The following is a 23,183-nucleotide window of genomic DNA, read 5'->3' as shown; positions in this document are numbered from 1 at the left end:
CTGCACCTGGTGAGCTCTGCAAGCTGGCACAGGCCGGGCGCCGATCCCGGAAACTACATTACCCAGAAGGCCTGGGAAAAGTGAGGACCGACGTGGTCTTGTGCGCAGGCGTCGCCCCACGGATCCTACATTACCTTACCCAGAAGGCTCGGGAAAGCAAAGGCGCGACACCACCTGGTGTGCCCCAGGTGCCACGGCCCCGGAAACTACACGACCCTGAGGGCCCGCGAAGCGTGGGGCCTCCCCTTGTGCGCCGGCGCGGCCGGGGACGGGGCGGGGTCGCGCACGCGCAGAGGCCCCGGTCCAGGGCTGGGCTTGGTTGTCATGAGAGCGGCGGCTGCGGCCGGGGCGATGGGCAGAGGTTGCCGGGGCTGCTTTTTCCCTGTCACTGCCGCAGCAGCTCGGAGTGCAAGGCAGCCTGGGGCAGCGGACGGGGCGCCCATTGTGTTCCGTCTGAAGAAGCTGCGGCTGCCGAGGAGGTCCACGAGGGCCGGGGCCGGGGCCCGGGCCCGCCCGCCGCCGGGGTCCGGGTGCTGAGGCGCCGCCTGGCCGCCTCCCCGGGCCGCGGCACCGCTGCGACCCAGCCGCCCTTTCCCCCGGGGCTGCGGCAGCGCAAGTCGGGGCCGTTCCCTCTGAGCAGGTACCTTCCGGGCCGCTGCGGCACCGGGCCAGGGCCGGAGCGCGGCGCGGGCGCCGCGGGGGCCCCCACCTGGGAGCTGGGTACGAAGCCTGGTGCGCGGTGCAAGCCCGGAGGGTGTGGAGTTAGATTCGGGCCTTGCTGTTGGGGAAGAGCCGGCGCGGCCCCGTAGTGCCGCATGCCGGGGAGCGCAGCATGGGTGCTGGGAGCGCCTGCCCCGCCGGGACGGCTCATTTAGCGTGGAATATTATTTTCAGGTCTGGCTTTTCCTGTTCTGGATGCATAGCACATAGCGGGCCAGTTTCAGGTGTGTTCTGCTGAGCAAAACTTTGAGGAAAGTTGCTCTGCCCCTACAGAGATTAAAGTTTGATGGTTGGTTGTTTTTTGTTTTGGGGTTTGTTTTGTTTTGTTTGCACTTGAGTTTCAGATTTCTCTGAAGCCCTTTCAGTCGCTAAGATGACTTGACCAGAAACCCATAAGCCTTTCAGACAGTCTCACTCTGTCGCCCAGGCTGGAGTGCAGTGGCACGATCTCAGCTCACTGCAGCCTGCGCCTCCTGAGTTCAAGCAATTCTCCTGCCTCAGCCTCCCGAGTAGCTGGGACTACAGGCGCCCGCCACCTCGCCCGGCTAGTTTTTTGTATTTTTTTTTAGTAGAGACGGGGTTTCACCGTGTTAGCCAGGATGGTCTCGATCTCCTGACCTCGTGATCCGCCCGCCTCGGCCTCCCAAAGTGCTGGGATTACAGGCTTGAGCCACCGCGCCCCGCCAAAGGAATCCTTTTCAAATACCAGACTGAAGTAATAGCATTGTCTCCACGGTGTCCGTGCATTTTTCTTTGCTGGTTCTTAAATGCCAGTACTTTATTTTAGATTTGTTGGGGGCAGTATAGCATACTGGAAATACCCTTCTGTTTGACAGAAAAGGTCCTATGTTTACATCTTCGAGCCATAACAGAGAGTGTTGGTTAGGATCAGAGACTAGCCAGGCTTGGCGGCTCACGCCTGTAATCACAACACTTTGGGATACTAAGGTGGGAGGATCACTGAAGGCCAGGAGTTCAAGACCAGCCTAGACAACACAGTGAAACCCCATCCCTACCAAAGAAAAAAAAAAAAAATTAAGTGGCTGTGCATGGTGACATGTGCCTGTAGTCCTAGCTACTCAGGAGGCTGAGACAAGAGGATCACTGGAGCCCAGGAGTTCATGGTTACAGTGAGCTATGATCATGCCACTGCAGCAGTACAGCCTGGGCAACAGAGCGAGAATCTATTAAAAAAAAAAAAAAATGGGGCCGGGCGTAATGGCTGATGCCTGTAATCCCAGCACTTTGGGAGGCCGAGGCGGGTGGATCACCTAAGGTCAGGAGTTCAAGACCAGTGTGGCAAACATGGTGAAACCCCATCTCTACTAAAAATATAAAAATTAGCTGGGTGTAGTGGCGTGCACCTATAATACTGGCAACCTGGGAGGCTGAGGCTGGAGAATCACTTGAACCCAGGAGGCAGAGGTTGCAGTGAGCCGAGATTATGCTACTGCACTCCAGCCTGGATGACAGAGTGAGACCCCCTCTCAAAAAAAAAGAAAAAAATTGGAGACTGGAACCCAACAGCTTGAGCACAAGAGCTATTTTCAAGGTGGGATAGGGAGTGACAGGCCCTGCCCTTAAAGATGATGTAAGGGACCTGGCATAGTGGCTGATACCTGTAATCCCAGCACTTTGGGAGGCAAGGCGGGGAGATTGCTTGAGGCCAGGAGTTCGAGACCAGCCTGGCCAACATGGCAAAACCCCGTCTCTACTAAAATACCAAAACAAACAAAAAAAATTAGCCAGGCATGGTGGCACATGCCTGTAATCCCAGCTACTTGGGAGGCTGAACCACAAGAATCACATGAACCGGGAGACAGAGGCTGCAGTGAGCCAAGATCACGCCACTGCACTCCAGCCTGGGCGACAGAGTGAGGATAAAAAGAAAAGGATAAAAAGATGATGAAAGGATTGGAGGGCTTCAGAGCTGAAGGGTATTAACTTTGAGCTTTGATTGTTTGGCTGGACTTCAGAATTCAGGACAAGAAGTGAGGGTCGGGGAGAGTTGGCGCATTGATCTGTAGATGGGGAGCCCACCAAGAGCTCTGGAGGTAGGACGTGGATGGAGATGACTAGAGCTGGGTCTGAAGTGCGTTCACACAACAGGAACTTAGGACTTGTCTGAGGGAGGTGCTCCAGGTGAGGACACCAGGCAGCTGCTGTCTAGAAAAGACAGTGGGACCAGAAGGAAGGGTAGGCCTGATAAGACCTGGCACACCGCTGGGTGGGGAGTGGATGAAGAGAGATGCTGTGGCCAAGGGAAAAGTACCTCTGGGCTCAGAGCCCAGGCGACCCGGAAGTGCTAGGTCACGAAGAAGGAGGAGTCATGGGCTGTGCGTTTCTGGCATAGGGAGCCGGGAGTGCAGGTGTGGCTGTACAGCTCACAGTGGGTTAAATCACACTCATCCTTTCAAAATTCTTTTTTGTTGTTGTTTGTCTTTTTAGAGACGGGGTCTCACTATCTTACCCAGGCTGGTCTCGAGCTCCTGGGCTCAAGTGATCCTCCCACCTCGGCCTCCCAAAGTGCTGACATTACCGGCATGAGCCACCACACCCAGCCTCATCCTGTTTTGGGGGGCTTTTTAAAACTTATTTTCTGGGTTGGTTTAGTTTTGTTTTTATTTAATATACAGTAACGTCTTGCAGTGAACTTTGTGCAAAAAATAACTAGGATCTCAATGTCATTCTATTCTAGTGCTTTTGTTCATACATTCCAAGAAACATCGGCAATAATGCCAGCCAAGAATTAATATATTGAAGTGGTCCTCTTCAAATTCTCAATGAAAGTAAAAGAAAGATCTAGATCATGCATCAAGCATGTCAAAATACGTAAAGTTTTACGTGGGGGTATGTTTATATGTTACCTCCTATTGGGAATTTCAATTAATAGTTTATCTTATCCCAGATAACTTCTAATGGAGTCTTCTAATGGAGTCTTCTTTATCCTAGTTTAGTGAGGAGCCTTTTTTGTTTTCCTGATGATTTAGAGACCTAACCCAAATTGGCTTACTTAGGAAGACTCTGACTGGCTTAGTAACTGAAAAGTAACCCAGGGTCCCCGAGCAAATTGGGCTCAATGTCCTGTGAGTCAGTCCCTCAGCCTGACTCTGCGTGAACGTTTTTGTACTTAATACGCCTGCCTGTCATTCCTGCTCTTCCTTCTGCTCACACGCATTCATTTTTCCCCTTGTTGTTGTATCACTAATTAATGTACTGGTTCTATTCGTTTCCTAACTAATAGAAATACATTTGTGTTTATGTTCTAGACAAAAACTATTTTTGCCATAACAAAAGATAAACTAGATGGCTTAAAACAACAGAAATTCATTCTGGAGGCTGTGTGGGCAGGGCTGCACTCTCGCTCTGGAGGATGGGGGGATCCCTCCTGGCCTCTTCCTAGCCTTGGGTGCCTGCTGGCCGCCCTTGCCTGTCCTCAGCCGTGCTCGGCAGGCCCGCTCCCGCTTAGAGATGTGTCGCTCCGGTGCCTGCCTCTGTCGCCACATGGTGCTCTCCCTTTGTGTGGCTGCGTCTCTTCCCTTCTTCTTAAAAGTCACATTGGATTGGGCCCACCCCGAGGACCTCGTTTTAACTAGATCACACCTACAAAGACCCTACTTTCTTTTTTTTTTTTTTTTTTGAGACGGAGTCTCGCTCTGTCGCCCAGGCTGGAGTACAGTGGCCGGATCTCAGCTCACTGCAAGCTCTGCCTCCCGGGTTTACACCATTCTCCTGCCTCAGCCTCCCAAGTAGCTGGGACTACAGGCGCCCGCCACCTCGCCCGGCTAGTTTTTTTTTTTTTGTAGAGACAGGGTTTCACCGTGTTAGCCAGGATGGTCTCGATCTCCTGACCTCGTGATCCGCCCGTCTCGGCCTCCCAAAGTGCTGGGATTACAGGCTTGAGCCACCGCGCCCGGCCGACCCTACTTTCAAATAAGGTCACATTCACAGTTACCACAGGTGGAACTTTAACGTATCTTTTTGGGGAACACAATCCACAATACTGGTCAAACTTTTTGGACACATGTTTGGGAAAAGTCAAGATAACTTAAATGATACCTTAAACAGAGTCAGAAGTATCTATACAAAGTGTTTAACAAAAAAAAAAAAAAAATAGACTCTTTCAAATAGATGGGAACATTCTGAATACTTAATGCATTATTGTGTGTATTAGCAAGGCGTGAACTAACCCTTAAAATGTGCATGTGTTTGTGAATTCCTTTGTTTTAAAGAAATCTTTCCTGCTCTCTTCTAAACAGCCCAAACGCGCAGAATGCCCCACAAGATTGGATTTGTCGTCGTCAGCTCATCTGGACACGAGGACGGCTTCAGTGCCCGGGAGCTCATGATCCACGCACCGACCGTCAGTGGGTGGCGGTCACCTAGGTGAGGGCTGGACGGGGCGGGGCTTGGGCTGAGAGTCTACCTCGGGTCCCTGGGGAGGGCACAGGGGCTCCTTTCATTCGAAGCCTCAGATTTTACTGTCACTCGGACATCAGGACCGAGGATGTCAGTGTGCGGTGCAGTGTCAGGCATCTCTTTCTGTTTATATTTTTAAATAAAATGTGTTGACCCTCTTTCACTTATAACGTTCACTCACACTCCCTGAAGAAAATGTGCGGATGGGGAGAAGGAAGAGAAATGAGGCCCTGTAATTGTCTAACTGTATTCCCTGATCACACACTGGGCTGCACATTCTCATTAAGTTTCTGCGCAGAGATGGCGCGTGCAGCTTTGTTTGCTTTTACAATTGGGCTCCTGTGATGAAAGAGTATGTGGCTAACTGCTTTTATATGACGCCAAGCTTTAACCAAAATAACTGCTTTTATATGATGCCGAACTTTAACCAAAATAACTGCTTGTATGTGACACCAAGCTTTAACCAAAATAACTGCTTTTATATGACACCAAGCTTTAACCAAAAGATTGTGTCTTTCACATTTCTCTTAAACATGAGTATACTTTTGTTAAAATGTTCAATTGGGCACAGTGGCTCCTGCCTGTAGTCCCAGCTACTCAGGATGCTGAGATAGGAGGATCCCTTGAGCCCAGAAGTCCAAGGCTGCCATGCGCTATGACAGTCACTGCACCCCAGCCTGAGCGACCAAGTAAGACTGTCTCAAAAAAAATGTTCATTAGATGGGTGTTTTGCTTGATTATTTTCCTAAAACATTTAAGTCTTTTTGCCTCTGCTGCTTTGGTCTTTACAGCTGAGCCCCTTCATGCACTCACTTGGCATCTGCCCTCTGCCCTCAGTCATGTGATTAAAAATCCGCCTCCACCCCATCCCACCTCATCAGCTCTGTGCTCTTCATGACTTGCTTTCAAGCCTGAGAAGTTACTATTTATTCCTAACTCATGAATGCGTAAATATGTATGGCATTTTAAATTCAATCATATAATTGTGTCTTGCTTTTATTCAGAAGACATGTTGCTGAAAATTGAATGTAAATCTCATTTAAAATTAAAACATATTTTCCTTTTGGAGTTTTTGAGGAGATGCAACAAATAAGACCCCCTGTCCCTGCATTTCCCAGAAGTGAGTTCTGAATGAACTGAGAAATGAAGCAAAGAGTCAAGCAGAAAGGGCCAGACAGCACCTTTGTCACCGTGGAGCTGGGATTGCAGACGAGCCAGCATCCTGATACTGCCCTGGCCGGGGCCGATGCACTGCCCGTGCAGGCAGCATTAACAGGGTCCAACCTATGGGCTGGAGGGCAGGAGGAGGAGCACACCCGCGGGGGCAGCCCAGCGCTCCGCCCTCTCCTCCCAGACTCCCCGTGAGCCTGCTCATGCCTCTCTCAGGCAGCAGCATCCCCTCTGCAGAGGTCCTGTACGCTCACTGTACTTGTTCCGTGTTTATATGGGGATTGAAGGTGCTCGAGTATACACCCAGCCACCCTTTTTGGTAATAGTTATAAAAATCACACCCATAGGGTTCTCTTGTGCGTTGACATGGTATTGCTTTAAAGGGCATAACCTACACTCACTTCAGTAACGTGCTTTCAAAGGATGTACCTAAGAAAAGGATCCATGTGCCCTTGGTCACCACAGACTCCCACTGGGTTTGGCTCAGGGTCTCTTGTCTTCCCTGAGGTCAGGCACATTGCAGAAAGACAAAGGAGGATACCCTGAAGCCTAGCCTCCCAATGGCAGGACAAGGCGCCCTGTTACCACAGGTCATAGAAAATGTGGGACCCTCTACATCGGAGCTCAGGGCATAGATTGATGCAGCTCCAGGAGAGACACTGAAGTGGGATTAAAGAGATCCAGGGAGACCCCCAGTGCCATTCACGTGACCTCAGAATTCAGAGAGCCTAAACCCTTCAGAGCAAGACATTTTTCCAAGAAAGCATAAAGTTTGCACCAACCATAGCCTCTGGGCATCCATTTTTTTGGTTGTCAAATTGTTTTTATTTTTAAAAATCTGTATCTGTCAGTTTATCTTGAAAGGATAAATATATACTAGCCTTTGTAACTGTGAGGTTTCTTTTTATATTCAGCTTGAAAGGTATTTTTGATTCATCTATAAACTGTTGATCAGCTGCATTTGAGTAGCTAAATCATAGGCCCGTTTTGGAAGGATTTTTAGAAGTACAATCCTACATCACTCAGTCATGGGGACATTCTGAGAAATGCATCATCAGTCGATTTCATCAAACACCTGGAGTGCCCTCAAACCCAGGTGATACAGCCTACTCTGGACACCTAGGCTCTGTGGCATCGCCTGTTGCTCCCGGGCTGTAAACCTGTACAGCACGTGACTGTGCTGCACATGGTAGCGAGTATAACACAGTAGGTATCTGTGTATCTAAAAATAGAAAAGCTAAGTCAAAATACAGTGTTGTCATCTTATGGGACCACTGTCTCACGCAGTGCATGACTGTATACAACTTCAAAGCTTTGCTGGTTGTCTTGCTTTTCTTTAAATAGTTTTGGAGTTTTGTTTTCTTTTAATAAAGATTTTTAAATAATAGATTACTTATTGTCCTTATGTTCAGATAATCTCACCATAAATGATAATTTATGTGCCCTGCATTTAAAAGCAGTAACTATCTACAGCAGCACTTTACTGACATGAAAGGCTAAAGAATTTCATTTCACCGTTGCTCAGTTTCCCAGTTTGTGCCAGCTGCCCTCCTGCCCCACATGCGCCTCTCTTGAGCCTTTGCACTTTTGGAAGCGATGTGGGGTCTTTGCTGACTTGTGCTGACTGCTGTGATTCTCTACCCAATTCTTAGTTTTTTTTTTTTTTTTTTTTTTTTTTTGAGACGGAGTCTCGCTCTGTCGCCCGGGCTGGAGTGCAGTGGTACAATCTCAGCTCACTGCAAGCTCTGCCTCCCGGGTTTACGCCATTCTCCTGCCTCAGCCTCCCGAGTAGCTGGGACTACAGGCGCCCGCCACCTCGCCCAGCTAGTTTTTTTTTTTTTTTTTTTTTGTATTTTTTTTTTAGTAGAGACGGGGTTTCACCGTGTTAGCCAGGATGGTCTCGATCTCCTGACCTCGTGATCCACCCGTCTCGGCCTCCCAAAGTGCTGGGATTACAGGCTTGAGCCACCGCGCCCGGCCCCAATTCTTAGTTTTTAATACGCTATGTCACTTCTGGGCTGGGCACAGGGGCTCACACCTGTAATCACTGCACTTTGGGAGGCTGAGGGGGGAGGGGGGAGGATCCCGTGAGCCCAGGAGTTCAAGACCAGCCTGGGCAAAGTTTTAGCCAGGCACAGTGGCACATGCCTGTGGTCCCAGCTCCTCAGGAGGCTGAGGTAGGAGGGTCACTTGAGCCCAGGAGATCAAAGATGCAGTGAGCCATAATCACACCACTGCAGCCTGGGGGACAGAGCGAGACCTTGTCTTAAAAAAAAAAAAAGGCAGTTTGGGAGGTCGAGACGGGCGGATCACGAGGTCAGGAGATCGAGACCATCCTGGCTAACACGGTGAAACCCCGTCTCTACTAAAAAAAAATACAAAAAATTAGCCGGGCGAGGTGGCGGGCGCCTGTAGTCCCAGCTACTCGGGAGGCTGAGGCAGGAGAATGGCATGAACCTGGGAGGCGGAGCTTGCAGTGAACTGAGATCCGGCCACTGCACTCCAGCCTGGGCGACAGAGCCAGACTACGTCTCAAAAAAAAAAAAAAAAAAAGTTATGTCACTTTTGAGCAAAGTTCGAAGCTCCAGCACAGGCCATAGCATAGGCTTCTCTCCCTAGACCACTATGCGTGAATGGCAGGCACTCCTTCAATATGGAACCTCGGGGCCCTTAAGCATTTGAGTTCCCATGGAAGGTCCTTTGGCTCCATCCTGCCCACTAGTGCCACCTCGTAAGATTGATTTATCTTATGAAAAACTTCAGGTTTCATATCAGACCATTTACTAGCTACCAAGAGTATGATTCCTATAGGGTTACAGGCAGCTCAAGTCAAATTTTTAATCCCAAGCTTCAACTCCAACACGAAAAGCTCGAGAGAATGGGAATCATGTCGCAGGCAATTTTGTACCATCAGTACCTACAGACTGTTCAGTTCAAAGTGGGTGTGTGGTTAATGCTTCTTACCTGCAAGAATGAGATGCTACCATCTAGAAACCCTCTGGAGGAATTGTTCAGAAAAAATAAAAATGTGTTTGCTTTCAGATTTTGCCAATTTCCACAAGAAATTGTCCTTCAAATGGTGGAGAGATGTCGAATAAGGAAACTACAGTTACTTGCTCACCAGTATATGATTTCAAGTAAAATTGAGTTCTACATTAGTGAAAGCTTACCTGAATATTTTGCACCCTATCAAGCAGAGCGATTTCGAAGACTTGGGTAAGAATGAAATATAAATGTATAATGGCGGCTTTTAGACTAATTCTACCGGAAAGCTCTTTTTTTTTTTTTTTAACGGAGTCTCACTCTGTCACCCAGGCTGGAGTGCAGTGGTACAGTCTTGATGCACTGCAACCTCCGCCTCCAGGATTCATGACATTCTCCGGCCTCAGCCTCTGGAGTGGCTGGGACTACAGGCGCCCGCCACCACGCCCGGCTAATTTTTTGTGTTTCTAGTGAAGACAGGGTTTCACTGTGTGAGCCAGGATGGTCTTGATCTCCTGACTTCATGATCCACCCGCCTTGGTCTCCCAAAGTGCTGGGATTACAGGCGTGAGCCACCGCGCCAGGCCCTGAAAGCTCTTAAAGATGAATTGTCCCTTAACTTTTGGTTCTATGTTATATACTTCTATTTGGTTCAAGAGCACAAAGTTTCTTAACACCTGCCTCTTACTGAATATGCTTAAAAAGCAGCGTTATGATTTCTATGAATTCTGCTATTCACCTCTACTTTTCAGATGTAGAAATTTTCTTAAGATTATTAATTAGGGCCGGGCGCGGTGGCTCAAGCCTGTAATCCCAGCACTTTGGGAGGCGGAGACGGGCGGATCACGAGGTCAGGAGATCGAGACCATCCTGGCTAACACGGTGAAACCCCGTCTCTACTAAAAAATACAAAAAAACTAGCTGGGCGTGGTGGTGGCGCCTGTAGTCCCAGCTACTCGGGAGGCTGAGGCAGGAGAATGGCGTAAACCCGGGAGGCGGAGCTTGCAGTGAGCTGAGATCCGGCCACTGCACTCCAGCCTGGGCAACAGAGCGAGACTCTGTCTCAAAAAAAAAAAAAAAAAAAAATTAATTAGATGACCAATCTGGCCAACATGGTGAACTGTGTCTCTACTAAAAATACAAAAATTAGCCAGGCATGGTGGTGAGTGCCTGTAATCCCAGCTACTTGGGAGGCTGAGGCAGGAGAATTGCTTGAACCCGAGAGGCAGAGGTTGGAATGAGCCAAGATCACGCCACTGCGCTCCAGCCTAGGTGACAGAACAAGACTCCGTCCCAAAAAACAAAACAAAACAAAACAAACAAAAAAAACAACACTAATTAGAATTTGAGTTCTAGGGGATTTTCCTAGGTTTTTCGTTCTAGACTTAGCTTTTATTCAAACCTATTGATCCTGCGTAGGGGTAGTCTAGCTTTAAAAAATAAAACAATAAAAATAAACCTCTTGAGTTCAATCAGAGCAGGGGGCAGTTTTATTGAACAGCACGTTTTCAAATCAGCATATTCTTCAGTTGTGTTTTGTTTTTCAGCTACGTGTCTCTCTGTGATAACGAAAAGACAGGTTGCAAAGCCCGGGAACTAAAATCAGTTTATGTGGATGCAGTAGGACAATTTCTTAAACTGAGTTTTCACCAAAACCATGCCAATAAATACAACATATATAATCAGGTAAGATGAATGCAGCTTCGCCTTTGATCCTGCCCCTACCTTCTTTGTGGGATTATGTAGTCACGTATCTTTTCTTAGATGCATTTTCAAGATGATCTTATAAGAGAGGATCTCTTCTGGGAGACTGCTGAACTCTCTGAGCTGTGCTGTCTGATCCAGCAGCCTCTGGGCACACGTGGCCAGTGCCTACCACGAGCTGGCCTAGTGCCCAGAGCTGCTGCCAGCATCACCAGACAGTGGGCTTCAGTGACTCAGTACAAAAGGAGAATGCAGGCCGGGCGCGGTGGCTCAAGCCTGTAATCCTAGCACTTTGGGAGGCCGAGACGGGCGGATCACGAGGTCAGGAGATCGAGACCATCCTGGCTAACACGGTGAAACCCCGTCTCCACTAAAAAAATACAAAAAATTAGCCGGGCAAGGTGGCGGGCGCCTGTAGTCCCAGCTACTCGGGAGGCTGAGGCAGGAGAATGGCGTAAATCCGGGAGGCGGAGCTTGCAGTGAGCTGAGATCCGGCCACTGCACTCCAGCCTGGGCGACAGAGTGAGACTCGGTCTCAAAAAAAAAAAAAAAAAAAAAAAACAAAAGGAGAATGCAAAACAGTTCATGAGAACTTTTATGTCAGTTGTATGTGATGAAATGATAATATTTTGGATATGTTGTGTTAACCTATATTATTAAAGTTAATTGCATTTTTTAATTTTTTAATGTGCCTACTTAACCTTAATAACACATGTGGCTCACATCCTATTTGTGTAGGACAGCACAGTTCTAAATAAACCCTCCCAATGTGCACGAGGTAAATCCCCTAGTAAAAATTGCGGACACATTAATGTTGCATGTAATCCAGAATGTCTCCCGCTCCAATCCGCTAATTCTTCATCTCTTCCTTCCTCCCTCCCTTTCTTTCCTTTTCTTTCTTTTTCTCACATGGTTAGTGTAGTAGAAATCAGTTGTGTCCAAAGCCATCTTGTAAATTAGCACAAGTATTTACAACTCTCCCTGCCCCCTCCAAGAGGAATGCGAGCACCCAGCAAATCAAATCTCTAGACCAAGCGGGTGAGCTGGACCAGAGTGCAAAGGTCCAGTTAAGCTGCCTGGCGCCTTCAGCATGACACGCCGGGAAGCCAGAAGAATGATTCTTAACCCTCTTCCTTCCTCTCCCCACCTGCATGTGTTTACCAGCAATGACCTGGCTAAGTAGTTGGTCTACAGTGGTTGGGGGTGCAGGATGGAAAAGTGACTCCCCACCTCAGGTGAGACTTACCGACTTGGATATTCTGAGCTGTGTTAACTTTTCATCGTCTAAGTTCCCAAGATCCTTCAAAGATGAGCTCCATACTCAATCTCAAGTGGATGTCTTTCTTTTTTCTTTTTTTTCTTTTTTTTGTGATGGAGTTTCACTCTTGTTGCCCAGGCTGGAGTGCAATGGTGCAATCTCGGTTCACTGCAACTTCTGCCTCCCAGGTTCAAACGATTCTCCTGCCTCAGCCTCCCAAGTAGCTGAGATTACAGGCATGCCCACCACCACACCCGCTAATTTGGTATTTTTAGTAGATATAGGGTTTCTCCGTGTTGGCCAGGCTGGTCTCAAACTCCTGACCTCAGGTGACCCTGCTGCCTCAGCCTACCAAAGTGGTGGGATTACAGGCATGAGCCACCACCCCCAGCTAGAACATCCTTTAAATGGTTAAAATAACCATTTGGTTAAGCATTAGAATACTAACTTACATAATTTATTTAAAATTCTTTGTTAATTATTAAAAATTCTTTACATTAGCATAACATTTTAACAATTAATACACTTTGATATACATCATCCCATTTGATAACAGTATAGGTCAGTTTGTTATAAAGGAGTTAAGCCCAGCCTGGGCAACATGGCGAAATCCTATCTCTGTAAACAAACACAAAAATTAGCAGGGCCTAGTGGTTCACACCTATAGTCCCAGTTACTTGGGTGGCTAAGGTGGGGGAATCACTTGAGCCCGGGAGGTCGAGGCTGCAGTAAGCCATGATCACACCACTGCACTCCAGCCTGGGTGACAGACGAGACCCTGTCTCAAAGTATGTAAATAAAGGTGTTAAGTCATTTCAAACATTGTATATTTAATTTCTATTAATTTAACACTTTCTTAGGTTGCTTTGGTTGCCATAAATATCATTGGAGACCCCGCAGATTTCAGTGATGAAAGCAATACTGTAAGTTTGGAAAGTTTTAATTCCTAAGGAAGTCAATGTATTTCTAACTGGAGGGGGTCGTTTATTTTCACCCAAAAAAAGTGTCATTTTTATAATCTGCATAAAATTGACTAGTGAATAACTTTCAGATGATTTTTAGGAGCTATAGCATATTAAGTTTTTCTTTAACAGTTTTAGCTGTCCCTCCAAAAGATGAGGGTCACTGAACCTTGCTGACAGCTTCATATGACATAAATCTGGTAGTTAAGGTTTTGTGCTGTTCCTCTTTCTCTCTGAGACACTAAGCAGATGTTTTGCTCCCAAAGGCCTCTCGAGAGAAGTTGATTGACCACTACCTTGGGCACAACAGTGAGGACCCTGCTCTAGAAGGAACTTACGCCAGGTCAGAGTCCTGCTCCCCAGCAATGAACTTCTGTTCCTTTCCTCAGAATCATGAAAGGGTCAGTCATTTCCAAAGGATTATGGACTTGGAGCCTCTAACTTCAGTTTAGAGCTGGATAAGCCACTGATTGGATTGTCTGAAGATTACATAAAGATTAAGGTCACTGTTTTATTTAGCACACCTTCATTTATTTTCCCCCCTTTTTTTTTTTTTCTTGAGACAGAATTTCACCCTTGTTACCCAGGCTGGAGTGCAATGGCGCCATCTCGGCTCACTATAACTTCTACCTCCTGGGTTCAAGCACTTCTCCTGCCTCAGTCTCCTGAGTGGCTGGGATTACAGGTGCCCGCCACCATACCCAGGCTAATTTTTTGTATTTTTAGCAGAGATGCGGTTTCACCATGTTGGCCAGGCTGGTCTCGAACGCCTGACCTCAGGTGATCCACCCGCCTCAGCCTCCCAAAGTGCTGGGATTACAGGCGTGAGCCACCACGCCCGGCCACACACCTTCATTTACTGCCCAGTGCTGGGATTGCAGACGTGAGCCACCGTGCCCGGCCTCACACCTTCATTTCCTGCGTAGCAGAGACTACTTCCTTTCTTGTGTTCAGATATTACTAGAAGTTTCCTAAAATGCATTTAAACAAAGATCTGTCAGCCATCCTTTGATATTTTATCAGCACAAGCAAATTCATGGTAAAAATCAAAGATATTAATTGACCCAGGTTATCAGTTCTACAGACATCACCTTACGGCCTCTTCAAACGTTTAGAGGAGTGAAAACTATGTATCACATAGGTTTTTAACAACACAATTTTTACCAATCCCTCTCTACCCATTAAAAATATTTTTTCTCACTGCTAAGTTTAGCTAAAAAAAAAAAAAAGAAAAGAAAAAAGGATATGGGGAAAGTTCTTCATGTTAACAGTTGTAGGCTGGGTGTGGTGGCTCACACCTGTAATCTCACCACTTTGGGAGGCCAAGGCAGGAGGACTGCCTGAGATCAGGGGTTTGAAACCAGCCTGGGTAACATGGCAAAACCCCATGTCTACTAAAAATACAAAAATTAGCTGGGCCTGGTGGCACGTGCTTGTAGTCTCAACTACTCAGGAAACTGAGGCAGGAAGATCGCTTGAGCCGAGATCATGCCACTGTATTCCAGCCTGGGTGACAGTGAAACCCTGTCTCAAAAAAAAAAAAAAAAGTATACATATTTTTCTGCTGCTGTTGCCGCTTCCTCTTTTTTTTAGCAGTGTAAAGACCCGGGGTGAATCCACCTTTGGAGAGCTAAAGGGCCCCACTGCTCCGTCCTTGGTCACCCTGTCTGTCCTGGGCACCTCTTAGGGATGGTGGCTCCCTTGCCACCTGCCTGCTGTGGATGACAACGAGGGGACTCCATTCCAGAGGTGCCAGGTCTAAAGAAAAGAAAGGAAGGGCTGGCATAGTGACTGCATTGAGAAAAAAGAAGAATTGAAATGTTTTTTAGGCCAGGCGTGGTGGTGCACATCTGTAATCCCAGCACTTTAGGAGGCCGAGGTGGGTGGATCACTTGAGGTCAGGAATTCAAGACCAGCCTGGCCAACATGGTAAAACTCCTTCTCTACTAAAAACATGAAAATTAGCTGAGTATGGTGGCGCACACCTGTAGTCCCAGCTACTCCGGAGGCTGAGGCAGGAGAATCCCTTAAACCTGAGAGGTGGAGGTTGCAGTGGGCCAAGGTCATGCCACTGTACTACAGCCTGGGGGACAGAGCAAGACTCCATCTCAAAAAAAAAAAAAAAGGTTTTTTAAAAATAAAGAGAAATCCCAAATAATCCTTGGTTCTTCTCTGACAGCAGCTTCCCAATAAAGATCAACTTCTTAAACTTTAATAGAAATTTCAAATTTGTCCGCCACGTTTGGTGTAATTTCACTTTTACCCGCACACAGACTGCTCGCATAAAGTGATTAATTATTGATCCAGGCTCTTCTATTTGTACACAGCGTGGATCACATTTTCTCTGCAGTTGCTCAGGAGCCGTGTGCAATTTGCTGAGTGTGCCCTGGTGGACAGCGAGCCTTCCCTCCTGCAGAGGCTGCCCCGCCTCTCCACAGGCCTGGTGCAGACCAGAGCTGTCCCAGACACTTGTGAGTGTGGAGTGCTTAGAGAGTAGAGGCTATTCATGTAATGTCTATAAAAAAAATAACAGCAGCCTCTCAGTCTCTCCCTCAGATGCCTCCTTTGCGTAACAGAAAAATCACAGTACTCTTCCCATCCTTCAAGCTGGGGATTGGAAGCACTGTGGGGAAGGAGCGCTGAGCGTGAATGGCTGCCTCCCTCCTGCCAGCCTCGCCACAAGGACTGCGGCTGGGACTCTGCCCGTACTGAAGCAAGTGCAGCAGGGCAGGAACAACCAAACTGATTAAGGCTTTAGTGTCTCAGTATCTCCAACAAAGCTGCTTTCTGTCATTTTGATTTGGACTTTAAATCTCTTGCCTTAATCCAATCAGCCGGGTGGGATGGCAGGCTGTGGTTTGCCTGTCCTGTCCCGGAGTTTTATGAAGGCCAAGTGCAAGGGCTGGGAAAAGCTGTGTGACTGGCATGTGCGGGCCTGTGCTGGACGTGGAATCCGGTCCTTGCCACTGGGGGTTCTCTACCGAAGTGGGTAGATGGCACCCCACGCTGCTGCTGAATCAACAGGAGCTGGGACTGGGTGCCACAGGACATGATGTTTGCTTTGAAGGATTTTTACAATCAAATGAAGTCTTTGTGTTCATCTCTGGGACAGCAAGGCAATGTGACTTAGAGTGTCGTATGTGTTAACTAAAAATAGTTAATGTGATCTTGTAGACACCCCAAAATGTTTCGCTGTTTAGTCACCCCTGGGATTAGATACAGTTCAGAGCTGCTGGTGCCGTCCCAGCCACCAGCCTGTGGTGCTGCTGTGAGCAAAGTACCGTGACCTCAAGGGTGGGGAGATGCCAGCCGGGGCTGTGAGTGCTTAAAGGGGGCCTATTCCCATGCCCCACTTGAATTCATTATAATACAGATTCACCAACTACACTTTTATGACAAGTGTTTTCCTTAAAACATACCTGTCTCGAAGGCTGTTAAGTCACCGTAAGCAGCTGGCTTGCTTAATGGTGTCGGCACAGCGGCTGGGACACTTCGATCCTCGTCCTCTAGTAAGGTTTTGTTGCTTGGTGAGACTCGCTTTATTGTTTACGTTCTAGACCCTACATAGAGCTCGAAAGGAGGAATCGAGGTCATATTTAATCAGAGATGAGTTATTCAGGTGACTACAAAAGATCGCTTATTTCTGAAGGAATGTTTTTGATCTCCTCTAGGACATGGTGGTTGGCACCATACAACTTAACCCTTTGAGTAAAACCTCAGTGGTAGCAATTCTTAACCTGTCATGTTCATCAGAAATACTGTGATGTTGGCCGGGCACAGTGGCTCACACCTGTAATCTCAGCACTTTGGGAGTCCGAGATGGGTGGGTCACCTGATGTCAGGAGTTCGAGACCAACCTGGCTAGCATGGTGAAACTCCATCTCTACTAAAAATACAAAAAATTAGCCAGGCATGGTGGCGCACACCTGTAGTCCCAGCTATTTGAGAGTCTGGGGCATGAGAATAGATTGAACCCAGGAGGCAGAAGTTGCAGTGAGCCCAAGATCATGCCACTGCACTCCAGCCTGGTCAACAGAACAGGACTCTGTCTCAAAGAAAAAAATACAGGCTGGGCACAGTGGCTCACGCCTATAATCCCAGCACTTTGGGAGGCTGAGACTGGTGGACCACTTGAGGTCAGGAGTTTGAGACCAGCCTGGCCAACATGATGAAAATCTGTCTCTACTAAAAATACAAAAATTAGCCAGGTGTGGTGGCACACACCTGTAATCCTAGCTACTCAGGAGGCTGAGGCAGGAGAATCGCCTGAACCCGGGAGGTGGAGGTTGCAGTGAGCCAAGATTGTGCCACTGCACTCCAGCCTAAGCAACAGAGCGAGACTCTGCCTCCAAAAAAAAGAAAAGAAAAAAAATACTGTGGTGTTATAAAATACAGTGCCTAGACTCCATCTTGGGCCCGCTAGTCACATTTCTTAGGGTGGGACCTGGTCATCTATTTGTTTTTAGTCTCATTTTTGTTTTTCTCCTTGTTCTGCAGTTGATTCACATTCACCATCCTATTCCCAGAGCCCATAACGAGGCGAGGCCCAAAGTCTGCACTCTGAGCGAATGCACTGAAGGCTCAGATGCCCTGAAGCGCAGTTTGGTTCATGGTCAAGAGCATGAGCTTTGGAGTCAGAAAGGCCTGCTTGCAATTAGGAGCTCTGACCTGAGGCCTGTTACTTCTCTGAGACCCATTTTCTCCTGCAGGAAATGCTCTGTGAACCATGATGGGGCGCGGTAGGGAGGGGCATTTTCTCAACTGTGCATCTTCAGCACAGAACTCCTAGGGCTTGACATTATCTCTAAAATATGCATTTCTTCCCATAGGAGATCTGACTATATTTCTCCGCTAGATGACTTAGCTTTTGATATGTACCAAGATCCAGAAGTTGCACAGATTATACGAAAATTAGATGAAAGAAAACGGGAAGCTGTCCAAAAGGAACGCTATGATTATGCCAAGAAACTAAAACAAGCTATTGCTGATTTGCAAAAGGTATGGCTTTTGGAGAAAACAGTTCCTAATTTATGCCTGTAATAGATTTTATGTATACTTAGAATAACTACATGGTAAAAGAAACTGGTTACTAAAAGCTGTGAAGTGAGTGTGAGTTCAGAGATCTCAGCAAAATTAAGTTATGGAGACAGATAAGCACTTTAAAAATGTAAATGGAAGCAGAAGCTTTACCTCTTCAGACTCATGTTCAGGTGCCAGGGTCAGCTACCTCGTTACTAAGACCCCAAGTACAATGGGAAAATAGGAAAACCAGCTGTCCCGAAAGTCATGACGAACCCATGGGCTTATTAGATGCCAGTACAGCAACAGCAGCCAGAACTTTGCTATGAGTGTGGCCCGTTCCTTCCGTTTCCCTGTGCTCGCTCCCTCTCCTCACAAGATGGTTCAAGCATGACTCTTAAAAGTTAGCTTTGCATTTGATGTGAGTTGATCCAAATTTGAAACAAAAAGCAAACATTTTGTGCTTCAGGTTGGTGAGCACCTTGGGAGGTATGAGGTGGAGAAACGCTGTGCCGTGGAGAAGGAAGACTATGATCTCGCCAAGGAGAAGAAGCAGCAGATGGAGCAGTATCGTGCTGAGGTGTATGAGCAGCTGGAGCTGCACAGCCTCCTGGATGCTGAGCTGGTGGGTGCAGGAGCCCGGACGGGGTGGAGGAAAGCCTAGGAGAACAGAGATTCAACTGTGTGGTTCACAAAGGTGGATAGATACCTTTGAAGTGTCGTGTAAAACACTCTGCAGTGCTCAGGGGACAGTTATCATAGATGGACTCAGCTCTCAGGGAGGCTTTGCCTCAGCGTGTTCTTTCAGGAGGCTCACAGTCGTGGGAAAGGGAACGAGCCAGGGTCAGGAAAACCGAGGCCCTGCTGCTTTTCCGCTGCATCCCTTCATCTCTCCAGCTGCTTCCTTATTTGGAAAAGGCAGTGATGACCCTGCCCCACTGACCCCTCGGTGTTGTGAGGATCAAGTGAGAGCGAAATACTAACAGCTTCAGTGTATTGAGAACATGTTTCCCATAAGGTGCTCTGCCTCTGATTTTAGAACTCATGCAGATGGGGCATTCAGCCCACATGACAGATTAGGAAACGAAGGTCCTGAGATACAGAATAGTAGTTGAGAGTGCACACTCTCCAGGCCAGGCATGGTGGCTCACGCCTGTAATCCCATCACTTTGGGAGGCCAAGGCTGGAGGATTGTTTGAGCCCAGGAGGATTGTTTGACCAGCCTGGGCCACATAGACCCTGTCTCTACAAAAAATAAATAATAGGCTGGCTCAAGCCTGTAATCCCAGCACTTTGGGAGGCTGAGACGGGCGGATCACGAGGTCAGGAGATTGAGACCATCCTGGCTAACACGGTGAAACCCCGTCTCTACTAAAAAGTACAAAAAACTAGCCGGGCGAGGTGGCGGGCACCTGTAGTCCCAGCTACTCAGGAGGCTGAGGCAGGAGAATGGCGTGAACCCGGGAGGTGGAGCTTGCAGTGAGCTGAGATCTGGCCACTGCACTCCAGCCCGGGCGACAGAGCGAGACTCCGTCGCAAAAAAATAAAATAAAATAAAATAAATAAATAAATAAATAATAGCCAGGCCTGGTGGCACACACCTGTAGTCCTAGCTACTCAGGAGAGTGAGACAGGAAGATCACTTGGGCCCAGAAGTTCGAGGCTGCAGTGAGCTACGATCGTGCCACTGCACTTCAGCGTTGGTGATGGAGCAAGACCCTGTCTCTAAAAAAGGAGAGAGGGCTGGGCGCCGTGGCTCACGCCTGTAGTCCCAGCACTTTGGGAGGCTGAGACGGGCGGATCACGAGGTCAGGAGATTGAGACCATCCTGGCTAACACGGTGAAACCCCGTCTCTATTAAAAATACAAAAAACGGCCGGGCGCGGTGGCTCAAGCCTGTAATCCCAGCACTTTGGGAGGCCGAGACGGGCGGATCACAAGGTCAGGAGATCGAGACCATCCTGGCGAACACAGTGAAACCCCGTCTCTACTAAAAATACAAAAAACTAGCCGGGCGAGGTGGCGGGCGCCTGTAGTCCCAGCTACTCGGGAGGCTGAGGCAGGAGAATGGCGGGAACCCGGGAGGCGGAGCTTGCCGTGAGCTGAGATCTGGCCACTGCACTCCAGCCTGGGCGACAGAGCAAGACTCAGCCTCAAAAAAAAAAAAAAAAAAAAATACAAAAAACTAGCCGAGCAAGGTGGCGGGCGCCTGTAGTCCCAGCTACTTGGGAGGCTGAGGCAGGAGAATGGCGTGAACCCGGGAGGCGGAGCTTGCAGTGAGCTGAGATCCGGCCACTGCACTCCAGCGAGACTCCATCTCAAAAAAAAAAAAGAAAAAGAGACAGCACACTCTGGAGCTGGATTGCCTGGGTTCAAATCCGGGCACCACCATTCCAGCTCTGTGATCACAGACTAATTCTTACCAGCTTTATGCCTCAGTTTTCCATCAGCTTTCAAGTGGGGGTAAAAAGAGTAAGCATTAATGAGCCTGCCTGTCCAAAACATTCAGTACCATGCCCAGTGTGCAGCAACTGTGCAGTCAGCTTTACTTGTTGGGTTACACAACATCACTTTCCTTTGTACACACAGTGAATAGCAGTGCCAGATTTTGAATAGAAGTCCACTTGGGTCCAGCCCAGATGCTTTCTCCACACCACCATGCTCCTTCAGAGGCACATATGTGTGGACATCTCCATGCACAAATGTTCATTCCTTCACTAGCATTTTGGGTGTGTGTGTCACTTTTGTAGTCCACACGGAAATGTGGAGAGACAACTGAGATGAGTGCAGCTTGATTGTGTGGGACTTTCAAGGAGATTTCACTCCATGGAAGTTTCTCTTTGGTTTTGAAACTTTTCATTGTGCCAAGGAGCCTCTTCCAGCACAGCTTTCTAAAGTCTTATTCATCTGGAGGAATGAGATGGATATGTCTGTCGTGGCAGTGGCATTTGAAATTAAATGTCCCTTTTTGTTCCCTAGATGCGAAGACCTCTTGATCTGCCCCTCCGGCCCCTCGCTCGTTCTGGCAGTCCTCGCCACCAAAAGCCAATGCCCTCACTACCACAACTGGAAGAAAGAGGAACAGAAAACCAGTTTGCAGAACCTGTCCTTCAGGAAAAGCCTTCATCATATTCTCTAACTATTTCTCCTCAGTATTCTGCAGTAGACCAGTTACTCCCTGCCACAGATCCTCATCCAAAGACCAATGTAGGTAATTCTGTTTCAGATTGGCATTCACTTTATTTGGATATTTGTAAAGGACCTGCGTTATGCCAGGTGCTGTTCCCATGCATGGAGTGCATGAGTGCACCCCAGCCAGACCCACTTCTGTTCCATTCTAGGAGCCATAGTACTGAGTGAGAACATAGCCACATGAGCAATAGACACCTAGTGACACCTTGTGAGCATGTTTATTAAATCAGGCTTGATGCTTATTTCTAAGCAATAAACTAAGAACATATCAGAGATCTTGTCAGAAAAAAAGATGTAATAGCCTTTACTTTAGTAGTCTCCATTGAGGCGGAATCTACCTTGCTTTTTTTATTAGGTCTATAATGAGTTTAGAAAGGAACAGAAAGCCTCATCTAATCTTTTCAATTATATCCTCTTTGTTGTATAAATTATTCTAATCTGATGATACTGATATTTAGCAAAATAACATCTTGCAGATCAGGTAAGTAAGCGCAGTGAGCCTGCCCATGAGAGGTGCATTGGAGAATGCGACCCATGGCGCTCCCCAGCACTTTCCTCTCTCCTTCGCTCACTGCAGGCAGAGTCCCTGCCCTATGATGAGCGGCCTCTTCCAGCTATTCGTAAGCATCATGGGGAGGCAGTGGTGGAGCCGGAAATGAGTGATGCAGACATCAGCGATGCTCGGAGGGGAGGCTTGTCAGGGGAGCCAGAGCCCTTAACCGAGAAGGCCTTGAGAGAAGCCAGCTCTGCCATCGATGTGTTGGGAGAAACCTTGGTAAAAAAAAAAAAAAAAAAAAAAACAGTAGGGGACAGAGGGGAGGGAAGGCTATATATGGTGTGCACACCTCTGTGTACTTACATATCAAGGAGGGAAAATGCCCAGGGCTTTGCATTTGTAATATTGTTGACTTCCCTTTGTTCTCGCTGGATTGGAAAGTCTTTTGTTAACTTTTTTTTTTTTTGAGAAACAGTGTCGCTCTGTCACCCAGGGTGGAGTACAGTGGCATGATCATAACTCACTGTAGCCTTGAACTCCTGGCCTTGGCCTCCCAAAGTGCTGGGATTACACATGAGCCACCGTGCCTGGCCCTTCTGTAAATTATGAATTATGTGAAACAGCAAAAACATGAGCTAAGATGTATCAATGAGTACTCATTTCACCATGGGTGTCCTTCTGGCATTCATGGAGTTTGTATTAAACACCTGCTCTTTTCTGAACACCAGCTAATTCCAGCACAAAATGAAAGCATAGCAAAAGATGGAAGTATCTCCTCATAGAAATGAGTAGTGTTGGCCTGGCTCAGTGGCTCACGCCTGTAATTCTGGCACTTTAGGAGGCTGCGGCGGGTGGATCACGAGGTCAGGAGTTCAAGACCAGTTTGGCCAAGATGGTGAAACCCCATCTCTACTAAAAATACAAAAATTGGCCAGGCACCGTGGCAGGTGCCTATAATCCCAGCTACTCAGGAGGCTGAGGCAGGAGAATTGCTTGAACCCGCGGGGGGACGGAGGTTGCAGTGAGCCGAGATCGCACCACTGCACTCCAGCCTGGGCGACAGAGTGAGACTCTGTCTCAAAAAAAAAAAAAAGAAATGAGTAGGATTTTCACCTCATTCTCAGCTTTAAAATATTTCCCTTGGAGGCTGGGCGCACTGGCTCACACCTGTAATCCCAGCACTTTGGGAGGCCAAGGCGGGCGGATCACGAGGTCAGGAGATTGAGACCATCCTGGCTAACACGGTGAAACCCCATCTCTA

At 47.9% G+C, this 23,183-nt stretch overlaps 1 protein-coding gene across 11 annotated transcripts in view; it reads left to right on the top strand.

Annotated features, from left to right (window-relative positions):
• Nucleotides 1–318: 318 nt before the first annotated feature.
• CEP104 (centrosomal protein 104) overlaps nucleotides 319–23,183 on the top strand; it is a 44,608-nt gene continuing 21,743 nt past the window's right edge. For 2 of the 11 annotated variants that reach the window (XM_033196086.1, XM_033196094.1), the window contains exons 1-10: nucleotides 3,312–3,570; nucleotides 4,980–5,106; nucleotides 9,352–9,525; nucleotides 10,839–10,977; nucleotides 13,114–13,176; nucleotides 13,482–13,558; nucleotides 18,045–18,213; nucleotides 18,704–18,859; nucleotides 21,214–21,441; nucleotides 22,004–22,201. In XM_033196086.1, the coding sequence (XP_033051977.1) occupies nucleotides 3,504–3,570; nucleotides 4,980–5,106; nucleotides 9,352–9,525; nucleotides 10,839–10,977; nucleotides 13,114–13,176; nucleotides 13,482–13,558; nucleotides 18,045–18,213; nucleotides 18,704–18,859; nucleotides 21,214–21,441; nucleotides 22,004–22,201 (1,398 nt within the window). In that variant the 5' untranslated portion in view covers nucleotides 3,312–3,503. Of the gene's footprint in view, nucleotides 641–894; nucleotides 1,010–3,309; nucleotides 3,571–4,979; nucleotides 5,107–9,351; nucleotides 9,526–10,838; nucleotides 10,978–13,113; nucleotides 13,177–13,481; nucleotides 13,559–18,044; nucleotides 18,214–18,703; nucleotides 18,860–21,213; nucleotides 21,442–22,003; nucleotides 22,202–23,183 lie in introns of those variants that run through there. The other 9 variants (XM_033196113.1, XM_033196034.1, XM_033196063.1 and 6 more) reach the window with 8 other exon arrangements.

Source organism: Trachypithecus francoisi, unplaced genomic scaffold, assembly GCF_009764315.1.
Source record: "Trachypithecus francoisi isolate TF-2019V2 unplaced genomic scaffold, Tfra_2.0 Contig01621, whole genome shotgun sequence".
Taxonomy (NCBI): Eukaryota; Metazoa; Chordata; class Mammalia; order Primates; family Cercopithecidae; genus Trachypithecus; species Trachypithecus francoisi.
The sequence above is the reverse complement of the archived record's forward strand: the minus strand, read 5'-3'. Positions and strand labels throughout refer to the sequence as shown.